At 39.2% G+C, this 11,384-nt stretch overlaps 2 protein-coding genes across 2 annotated transcripts; one reads left to right on the top strand and one right to left on the bottom strand.

Moving 5' to 3' along the window:
* Positions 1-1,259: 1,259 nt before the first annotated feature.
* LOC134278666 (uncharacterized) lies at positions 1,260-4,496 on the bottom strand. The gene is made up of 2 exons (XM_062760966.1): positions 3,752-4,496; positions 1,260-3,394 (listed from the first exon to the last, which is right to left on the bottom strand). The coding sequence occupies exons 1-2, from the start codon at positions 4,494-4,496 to the stop codon at positions 1,260-1,262; spliced, it is 2,880 nt and encodes a 959-aa protein (XP_062616950.1).
* A 118-nt stretch (positions 4,497-4,614) lies between these two features.
* On the top strand, positions 4,615-8,123 carry LOC134278665 (melatonin receptor type 1A-like). Its single transcript, XM_062760965.1, is given in 4 exon segments — positions 4,615-4,638; positions 4,842-4,868; positions 6,951-7,233; positions 7,534-8,123. Coding segments are annotated over 4 exon segments (924 nt in total).
* Positions 8,124-11,384: the final 3,261 nt, after the last annotated feature.

The following is an 11,384-nucleotide window of genomic DNA, read 5'->3' as shown; positions in this document are numbered from 1 at the left end:
ATGAGGTAAAGCTAGCTGACGACTCAACACACTGATCTGAGATTTGTCTCTGGGATTTTTGAATAAGACTAAATAATGAGCATTCAAACTAATGGTGCGATGAGAGGCGGCTCGATCAAATAAATTCTGAGTGATGTAAATCACACTGGTATTCCGATGATGCGCTTTACGGGTAAACCAATCCACAATAGATTCGATGGCTTTTCCTCCCATCATGTCGTCAAAAATGAGTAAATGGGGCACACTCAAATTGGCTACTAATTTCTCGTCGTCTTCTGGAATATTTCGGATGAAAGATACCTTCTCTTTTAAAGAAGTGTAAGCGGGTTGCCATTCCCGATAACACCAGACGATTTTTTCGGGCATGGGCATGGGGGTTTTGATCCAGTGTTTCAATTGAAAAGAAGGGAGGGGTGTCTCCGCGGAATTGTTCACTAATGTCTTGACGAATTCTGTTTTGCCCGATTTCCTCGTGTGACATTTTCCTCGGGTCCAGCAACCACCATGGTAAACTCGTGTTTCAATTGAAAAGAAGGGAGGGGTGTCTCCTTCTCTTTTAAAGAATACATGTTGATCAATGAAGGAAAAGTTGGGTTCAGGGTCTTATTTATAGTTAACACAGAAATAGGCGTTTGGACTGTTGAATCTCGCCTCGACAGATGGGGCAAAACTGAAAGGAAGGAGCACACAAAGCACAGCAGCATACGTGTCCGCAAGGTAGAAAAACGATTTGTAATTCCTCGTCTAAACAAATGTGACATTTTCCTCGAGCCTGGACGTCTGGTTGTGGGTTCAGTAGAGGTTTGATCTCAGGTAAAGGTTTATATCCCTGCTGATTTAAACCCGCAATAAACACATTCATCACCCACCCTCGTCCTTTATACAGATTGATGTAAGGACAATTGGGGTTCCAATAAGCATGTTCTGCATAAGGATCGTCCTCGGGATCCCAATTACTAAAAGTAAATCCACAATGAAAACAGGTAGCGTTATCTTTCACTCCCTTGTAGTAAAGCCCGGCTCTAGCTAGGTCTGGTATTTTTCCTAAGAGAGGTTCTGGCCATCCGTGCTCAAAAGTAGCTTCTCTCTTTGAGAGCCGAGCATACTGGGGATAACGCATGGGTTGATCTAGCAATTTCTCAGTCATGACTGAACTTTTGATTTGTATTGCTCCCCTTTTTATAGGGAAGAAGAAAAATAACAACACATAAAACAACAATTCAATTTTTTTAATTCAAAAAGTCAAACATATCAACATATCAATAACCATAAGGTAGAGTGTTATAATTCTCTACAATTTGTCTCTTGTCATACACAATTCTATACTTTTTCTCTAAAGGTTTGGTCACGAGCTCATGATCACGAGTCCTCTGGATTTTGTTGGGATAAGTTACTGTCACTTCCTCTATTTCTTCTTTCAGCATTTTTTCTAAAGTCTCTAGGGACACGATCTGGGAGGTACGATAGTTGAGAGTGATTCCTTTGACTTTATGAACCTCGGTTCCTTTGGCCGTCCGGTAACCATAATTTTTAGGGCCTGCCGACATGAATTTGATGATGTGATCCCCGTCTAATTCGTCGGTCCATTCTCCTAAACTATTGCCCAAGGTAGGATTAAAGGCTCCTTCCCGATGTTGGTAAATGATACTGTCCGTATCGAAATAAAGGACCCGATCTCCTAAAGGTTGTAAAGTCTCGTAGAGGTGTAAGCGGGCATGCGCGGTAGTAAAACAAGCCAGGACCACGTTTCCAAAGGGACATTCTTCGACGAATTCCTGTTTGTCTTGATAATTCACTAACATCTTGTCTTCATTGGGGTTCTCTTTATTATCTAAGAGTTGCATGCCCTTGATGTCGAGAGTCGAATCTTGTAAGAGTTGCTGTAATTCCTCTTCTTCGTCCAAGTATCTGGTTTTGGGTAATAACAAGCGTTGAGCAAATTTTCCCCACAGACAATTTAAAAAGAGTTTAGCAATGGTTCTTCTCACTGGATTCTTCTCGATACTGAGAATGTCCATTCGGATGCCTGTTTTGTATAAGACTTCTCGAATGTAATCTTGTTCTTGTTCTGAGGTCTTACAGTCGAGGGGAAATCCGGAGGCTTCCTGTTTGATCTTGAGGAAGGTATCGATGTAAGATCTGAATAACTCTTGACTGCTTTCTTTAAAATGCCATACTTCGTAGATTCGATCTAAGGTATATCCCATGTCTAGGGCTTTATGTAATTCGGTCGTCACCCAAGTACCCGTGAGACTACGTTCCTGGTCGGTGTGTGGACATCGATCTTGAGACGTAGAGTCCTGTCGTTCGGCACACGTGCGACATAAGGGAAATAATAACTTGCCTCCCGTCCGATAAGGTAATACGGGGTGATAGAGGTCTCGGGGAGGTAAGACCCGACAGTGAATGAGACCGAAATAACTTCTCACGTCCTGGAACTCGTCTGTGATGATCTCGGGATGCCCTACAGGAAAAGGTCGGTGTTTCAACACGTAAGGGTATAGGGAACAAACGTCCACGTATCTCATGTCCCCTTCCTCACAATATAATCGGGTGGCATTGGTCCGGCCTCCGTACAGGGCTTCTCGAGGTTTCAAAGGATCCGGAATGTCCAGGTTTCCTACAAATTGCTGTAAACTCTCATCTTTTTGCACTTGCTGATCGAAATCGTGCTCCCAGATACCACGGACGGTATACCCCATGTTTTCTAAATCGCCAGTCCTTCTGAGGGTTTCTTCGTGTAATTGCTGGTAAGTAAATTGGGTCCGATGAGGATGAGTTTCGGTCTGTAAACTGGGATAGCAGGTGGGGCATCCGTGCCAATAGCACCCGTAAAATTCGTAGACGGTGCGAGTCGCTTCCTGGTATCCGTCGACGGTATAATTTCCGATCTGGACTTCGCCCCCGTTTCTGGCGTGTTGTATGTGACATCCAGTCTGTTGAGTCATCCAGGTGAGCCACCGACAGGCTTTAGCCGAATATTGTCGTGCCGGTTGATACCCGAGGTTCGGAATGATGGCAATGGTGTCTTCAGGCATGAATTGTCGACGGTAGGCTAAATTAGCAGCACTGGCAAAAGTGATGGATTCCTGGAAAGGGTCCACATTGACCAAACTCTTGAGGGTGGCTCTAAACTTTGCACAGCATCGGCGTAAAATGTCGACGTCCGAGACACAATACTCTACAAACTCTTTCTGGAAATTAAATACTTTCCCCCTCTGTTGTTCGTACCATTCAAAAAAAGCCCGTCGTCCACTGATAGACATTTCGTCCGGATTGTAGAAAGCTGCCGGTGGATAAGGTCCTACGTAATTCTGGTTCTGTTCCGTATTGAAAAAGTGGGGGAAATAGCCTTTCTTCAATTCGTCGAATCCGAAAGCGGAGGGCATCTTGGCTAAAGCAAACGGTAAGAAATTATACGAGTCGATGAATTTCAGTCCGCATATTTCCATGTATAAGATCTTACTGCCGGTCATGATGACGTTAGGTTTCAGGCAAGAGGAATGCACCAGGTGATTCAAAATGAATTGTCCGTCGTAGCCTTTGAAGTTATGGGCGATGATGATGGCCTCGTCGTGTACTAAAGTGGAATTCTTAGTACCTGTAGTGGGTTGTAATAACCAGTCCATGAACTTCTTTAAGGTGTCTGGTCCTTGAAATAGGTGCTGACGGGGTCCCATGTGTTGACAATGAGGACAGGGTTGGTCTATGGGTAAGTGACTGCAATGTTGACAGACGCGGTGTGCCACACACAGATTAGGGATGTGAATGCCGGTTTCCTGAGTGCATTCGAAATCGAAATAGATGTAAAACTCTAAGGTCCCTTTCCCCTTCTTCTTCTTCTGGGGCTTCTGTTGTACGTAGCACTGATGATCGGTATCGACGATTTTCTTACAGATCTTACACTGTTTCTGTCCTCCGCACTTGTGATGAGGGAATAAATTCTTAGGTATCCAGGAATGACACTTCTCGCATTGTTCCATTAAATTGCAGACAGTAGTGGTGGTTTTCTTACTATGGGGTCTTAAATGATTTTCGTAGCAGGTCCTGTTCTTAAACATTCCATGGCATTCCTGGCATTTAATCTCGATCCCTTCATCGGGACAATTAGGGTGTTGTCCTAAACAATAGGTACAGCGATGAGGGCACTTGGAGCGATGGTCTGTGACATTCCTGTACCCCACGTCGCAATGATCACAGTAATATTGGTTCCCCGTTACTCCCGGCATGGATATGATGGCATCGTAATGATGGTCGTCTAACAAAATGTTCAAACAAGTTCCGTCTCCCCAGCCTTTGAAGATGCGCTCTAAGGTGAGTTTAGTCGAAGTAGACTTGAACTGAAATATTTTCAGTCGATACTGGGGAGCTAATACCTCTTGTAATTTCGTCCACTCTGCATATCCACAAGCTTGAGTGATATCACACCCGGCCTGTTCCATGAGGGCTATGGCTTCTCGTTTCTGGTCCAAGGATTGCCTATCTCCCTTCCGCATAGCAAGCCATTGTTTTTCCCATTCGGGGTCTGGATGTTCGGGTTTTTGACTGTGTAATCGAGTGACGACGATGGCTCTAGCTAAACAAAATTTATCCCAGGGATTGACGATCCGAACGATGGCTCTTTTATTGTTCTTAAAAGTCTCCTTATTCACTTGTAAATGTTTGGTTCTGTCTCCACCACTTCCCTCGGGATACTTGACCCGAAACATATCAAATTCCATGCCCCCGTCGCCCAGTTTGAACCCCTTTCTGGATTGTTGCACGGCTTCAATCTTGTCTAAAATGACGTCCTCGTTAAAATGTTTACATTGAGTAAACTCGTACCAAATCTCTGATTCCAGAGATTTGTGGCGTATGTTCAGGCGGAGGTAATCGTTAGGATTACACTGCATTTTCGATTTGAAAGTTTGTAACATGTGTCTGAATAATCGCCGAACGAATCCTCTGTTTTCTTCCTCTGGAAACTCCTTAAAAATCACAGTGTAAAAATCCTCTTGAGCTTTAAATTTTCTAGAGTGCACCCTTTCATTCACTTTGACTCGATAATACTGGGATATGGCCTTGGGTTTGGGTGGTGAATGAATAGGTAACTTTGACCCCTCATGCGCCCTAGTCCTTTGCTGTTGCTGTCGTTGTTTTTCTAGTTGAGCTCTTCTCTGTAATAGTCTGGCATTTCTTTTCCGAAGCTTTAATTCTCGCTCTTTATTTTCATCAAGAATTTGATCTAATTCTCTTTCCCGTAATTGTCGTTGTCGTTGTAGTTGTTGTTGTCGTTGTTGTTCTAATTGAGCTCTTCTCTGTAATATTTTAGCATTTTTTTCCCGGAGCTTTAACTCTTGCTCTCTTTTGTCATAAAGAATTCGTTCTAATTCTCTTTCCCTTTTTTTCCATTCTAATAATCGCTGAGCATGTAACTGTTTTTCTCTAGTAGAATCCATGACCCCCCACAGGCAGGGAGCTGGATCTGACTGTAGAATGAGCTGAAAGTAGGAGAAAAGCCGTATTTATACAGTGGATGACGTCACAATGCATAGGTAAGCATATTTTTTTTTTTTGCACACGGCCCTAAACAAACTTGAATCGCTGCCAAGTAATACCTGTGTAGTCAGCATAAAAAAAAAACGTAGGTCTATCGTATTTTTTGCACAGGGCCCTTACAGATGATGCAACAGGGATAAAAGTCGCTGCCAAAATCGTAGTAGCAGCAGCGTATAGTGTATAATGTAAACACAGTGTAAACACACCCCCGTATTTAGGGGGATTATATGTACTGAATTGACCCGGCTATCCCCCCAGGGGCTGCACTCCCTTGACCCACCTATCCCCTCCAGGGGCTGCACTCCGTTGACCCACCTATCCCCCCCAGGGGCTGCACTCAGTTGACCCACCTATCCCCCCCCCCAACCCCAAAAGTGCACTCAGTTGACCCACCCATCTAGGCCCGTTATACTACTTACATTGTATCTACCAACCTAATAATTTTACCCGAGTCGGGAGAGGGAAAGCAAATATAATTTTTTAAGATGGTCGACTTAACAATAAAATATTGAGATTAATTTTCCTTAAATATTACAACATTCTTTTTAAGATTTAAATATTGTTAAAAAAAAAAAAAAAAAAAAAAAAAAAAAGCAATGACAATCACCCTTGTGACTTTATAACAGACATTTTAAAAAGTTTTACTGTTTAAACTAATGTCTTGGGAGAAAATTGCATTTATTTTATACGGGAATATTTTTTTTTTTTGGTTGAATACCGTTAATGCCAAAAACTCTTATATTCAATGTTAAGAAATCTTCGATTATTGAATGAATCCGTCAATAAATGTACTTTTCTTCTTCATTAAGGTATTCAATTTATATAATGAAGGGATTTTGAACGATTTGAAATAATTATAACCTAGTTAAAATGCATTGCTAGATAACGATAAAAGTGAAATTAACCCAGATTCACAAGACTGATAACATGTAATGGAGACAGTCATTTTGCACGTTCAAAAGTTTTTGAAGAGTTATCTGCCCTTGATGAAAATAAAATTTTTTTTGATTTCTCAAAATTTCTGTGGTGAATAATTTATTTTATTTCATAGTATAAAAAAGAGGGAGTTTATGCATATTTTCACCAAGAGATTTGTTTGAAATTCAAATTACATTTTTTACAATATTTGATAAAAACATGTGCTGCCTTAGACTTCAATGTAAAATTCAAGATGCAATTAATTGGACAATAATTAGAATTTTGTACATTCCTTTGGTGGAGCATTTTTATTTGATGACCTCTTTAAATTGCTACTTTGATTAAAATTATCGGACTGTTCATTTATTGGGTACAAAATATGGTCGTTATACATCGAATACCTTAAAAGAATGTTCATTTTCATTTGTCCATATGATGCAGTCATTAATTATAAAAAGAATAGCACCAATTAGCATCGTTTTATTCGTTTGTAGAATGGAACATTTTATATCAACGATACCCGCGATAACCTCGAGAGCTTTAACAGTTCCATAAAGAAAAGGATACCCCCTCTTTTACAGACTGACACGTGCCTAGCTGTATTGTACATCATCATAACCAGCACGGCCTTACTGGTGGGGACACTTGGTAACGCTTTCATTATCCTGGTATGGACCGTCCTCAGAGACCTCAACAAACGTGGGAAAGAATTCACCGTCAACCTGGCACTGGCGGATCTCTGTGTCACTGCCATAGCCGACCCCATGTGTATTACTGGTATATTTTAATATTTTGTAATGTTTATCTTTGTTTTGAATAGCTGAGTTTAAAGCTAAATTGCTGTGGTTTCATCAATGTTCGTTGCCATCAATTTTCATGGATTTTGTGCAATATACATTTTCGAGGAGACGTAATTTCGTGGACGAAAACATTGTCTATATATATACATAAACAAAAATAAATAACACATTTCTCAATTCAATGAACAGTTAATTTTGTGGGTCTGCAACGAATATTGATGAAACCACAGTCTTTTTATAGCAATACAAAATAGTTACGCTATATTTTGTATTTAAGGTGTCACACACGGAGAACAGTTTTTCCAGGGTAGGAAACTGCTATGTATTTTTGTGGCGAGCCTTTGTCTGACTGCCAGCTTTTGTGCATTCTTCAGCCTGTTCCTTATGTCGAAGTCACGCTTTATATACCTGCGCCACAACCACGTGTATGACAGAGTTTTCAACCGTGTCACCAGCATTTTGCTTTGTTTTATCTGCTGGGTGGTTGCTTTCTTGTTCGAATTACATAATTTTGTTGGTTGAGGAGGACACGTCTTCAACCACAAAAATCACCAGTGCATCTGGGATCGGACTACAAGTTTATCGTACACCATGTTTGTTTCAATTATTTTAATTGGTGCACCACTCTTTGTAATGGCTGTTTGCTACTTTCTTATTTTTAAGCATATTTGGGAAACAAAACGTAACATTTACATTTTGGACATTGACAATCCTTTGAGAATGAGAAAAGTTTGGAGAGAAACAGTCCGTTCATCTAAGATGTTGTTTGGTATTTTTATTGTATGTGTTGTTTGCTGGACGCCGTATGCCATTATTGTTTCTTTAGATGTGAGTAGTATAAGCGGTCTAGATGGGGGGTTCAACTGAGTGCACTTTTGGGGCTGTGGGGGATAGGTGGGTCAACTGAGTGCAGCCCCTGGAGGGGATAGGTGGGTCAACTGAGTGCAGCCCCTGGAGGGGATAGGTGGGTCAAGAGAGTGCAGCCCCTGGAGGGGATAAGTGGGTCAATTCAGTACATATAGCCCCCTAAATAAAACACTGTGTTTACATTGGTACGCTGCTACTACTACCTGTTGCATCATCTTTTTTATATCTGTTGCATCATCTTTTTATACTTGTTGCATCATCTTTTTATATCTATTGCATCATCTTTTTTGATACCTGTTGCATCATCTGTAAGGGGGGCCGTGTGCAAAAAAAAATATGCTTACCTATGCATTGTGACGTCATCCACTGTATAAATACGGCTTTTCTCCTCCTGACTCATCCCCAAGCGGGCAAAGTGATTTTACTGTGGCAGAACATAGATGCGACGGAGAAAGTATGTATTCAATACGGAATGAAATACCTGGAAATTTCACACAGGCTAGGAAATCCGTGACTTTTAATACCAGCCTCAATCAAATCTACGAATTACCCCCCGAAGGCCGGAGAAGTCCCTGGATGGCCCTAGTAGCGGATCGAATACTATTTCGGAGGAGAATTCGACAGTTACAAGCATTGTTAGTTTTTAAGAAATAAAATAAAATAAAAAAAAAATCATGTAATACTACATCAGTGTTATGTTGTTTTATGACTTCATCTTTATACAGTCGGGTTCGGGTTTAAAAATTGCCATGGCGAATTTCTATGTAAATTATGCGAGATTTTACCCCAGTGAAAAAGGCTTGTAATCTACCCTGTAGGTCGTTTAAAGTTGTTTCACATTGTTTATAATTGTGATTATGTTATCCCTCACCTATATGTTTAATGTCAGCTATGCTAAATAATCCATTTCTGTGTAATTTGAGATAATGTTTTGTCATGTGCTGAAAGTATGGCCTGCTATTCATGTCATCATTTAAAGTAGATCCTAAATAAATCTGTCTTAAAAAATACATTTTACAAATGACATTTAATATAATTAGAGTATAGGAATCCATATATATAAGAGATATTATTTTGCATTACATTTATAAGAGGCATTGTCTCATGTAATTTAAATCATAATAACAAAAATGGGTTTTATTTTCTATACAGTCCTCAACCTGGAAGATATGTTTTGTTCCTAACCATCTATAATCCATTCTCTAAGTGAAGTGAAGCCTGGCTGTTGGTCTTCCTTTGGGAAATATACAGTGAATCAATTATGATAAAAACAAAACTTGAATCTAAAAAAGTTTCAATGAGATATCATTTTAATTTATTTAATTATTATTATTAAGATAATTATTTAAAATGTTTATATTTTTAAAATGGATAAAAAATAAAATCTGATAATGGAAATCAATATCATAAAGATAGCAAGTTTTTAATCTTTAAGTGCTAATAAATTTCTGAATTTTCCATTAAATATTGACATTATATCACAGGGAAAAGAAAAATACTACTTGAGTGTTTCTACTGACCCCCCCCCCCCCCCCCCCCCAGAGATCTGCTTATGAGTGCATGGGGATTGCGGTGGACCTTCATCTCCTGTTTAAAACAGACTTTAGAGTATGACAGATAAAAAGGTACTTTTTTTTCTTCTTTATTTTACATCACATGAAAACACACAATTAATGATGATGATGAAGAATGTACACATGTTTTTCATAAGTGTGTACAAATTGTTCAATATAATGTCTATAATGAATCCAATTTCCTCCTGCTAGTCCACAGGCAATCTTGTAAGGAAAAGCATAAGTCTGGTAAGGTAAACTTTCCCCCATTTCTTGTAAACAAGATTGAAACCATTTCTCTCTGTTTTGTGGGGTATCCTGATAAGTGGAAATTCTTTTAGGTCGGTGACTTGCTTTTCCATAATCCCATTGAGCTAATAAACAAATGACCACAGGGGTTTGTGAGGGAAACACCTTAATAGTGCCTGGAATTCCTCTATCTTCTTCTACGGCTAAATTTCTAGTCCCTAGAGGTCTGCGAGTGGCATAGAGATTAGCTTGTGGGAATTTCTCTGCAATACTTTGACTCAATCCATGAGCTTTTACAGTTAAACAATTACATTGATGAACAATAGCTTCTACCTCACAGTTGAGTAAATCACCTTGTATCTCCTGGAGACTCATGATGTAAAATGAATCTATTTTTTAAAACACCCTTGTTTTTATAGAACAACAACAACACAATAAAACAAGATTTTTTTTTTATTCAGGTAAATCTACAATCTCTTGGAACTAATTCTTTGTTTCTCACATCAGGTTTTAGAACTCCATATTCTTCATAGTCACCTTGTCTATAAAAGGTTCTTTCCAATTCTGGGGTGCTGTAAGACATCTCAAAACAGGTTAATTTATGAATCTTTCTGTACATGTATCTCCCTTGAACTCTGTTTTTCATTTGAATGAATCCTCTCACATGATGAAGTTTTCCAGTTTCTGGATGCCTTTCTTTTTGTAAGATCAAGTATTGATAATCACTTCCAATGATTTGATCTACATCTTCCTGTCTGCACCCAGTTAAATTAAATATCCAATTATTGGCTATTCTACCTCTGTCTTGTTTTAAGTAAGCAATATATCCATTGCCTGTATTTTCTTTCTGTTTATTTTGATAATGAGCCTTAATATCCTCCAAGAGTTTGTTTGGTCTTATGTTTTCTTTTTCCTCCTCCTCCTGAGGTTTATATTCTACAGGATGTTCTTCCATCAAGGGAGGTGGTATAAATACTGCAGGATGTTCTACCATCAAGGGAGGTGGTATGATATCTTTTCCTCCCTCCTGTATAAGTAACCATTCAGTTTCCTTTAATCTAGTGTTCTGACTCATTTCTTTACTGGAGGTGTTACCCATAATGAAGCCAGTCCACAACTGAGGTGTGTTTTGTACCATGTTTACTATTTATACTTTTTTTTTTTTTAAATTGTATCTATTTTTTTCCCCCAATCTTTAAAAACCCTCAACACTTTTTGTTTTGTGTTTTGAAAAAAAAAATCTATGGTTAAAGGGAGATAACCTATTTTTTAAAAATGACAAAAAACCCACAATTTTTTTTTCTTTTCTTTTTTATTGAGATCTAACAATAAATAACAGTTCAATCTTTTTTTTTTATTTATTCACATCTTGACCAGCTCACATTCTTTAAGAACTTTTTCTTCCTAGCTTCTCTAGCTGCAATAGCTTCAGGTTTCTTCCAAGCTCCTATTTCCCATT

Source organism: Saccostrea cucullata, unplaced genomic scaffold (assembly GCF_032062105.1).
Source record: "Saccostrea cucullata isolate Sc308-1 unplaced genomic scaffold, CSIRO_AGI_Scuc_v1 ctg6133, whole genome shotgun sequence".
Lineage (NCBI taxonomy): Eukaryota > Metazoa > Mollusca > Bivalvia > Ostreida > Ostreidae > Saccostrea > Saccostrea cuccullata.
The sequence above is the reverse complement of the archived record's forward strand: the minus strand, read 5'-3'. Positions and strand labels throughout refer to the sequence as shown.

Excerpts from the sequence above, each read along its gene's own strand:
- LOC134278666 (XM_062760966.1), bottom strand. The coding sequence starts at position 4,496 with ATGCGGAAGGGAGATAGGCAATCCTTGGACCAGAAACGAGAAGCCATA. Across the intron at positions 3,395-3,751 it reads CATTCACATCCCTAATCTGT|CCAAGATGCCCTCCGCTTTC; the intron begins GTGTGGCACACC and ends CGTTTGCTTTAG.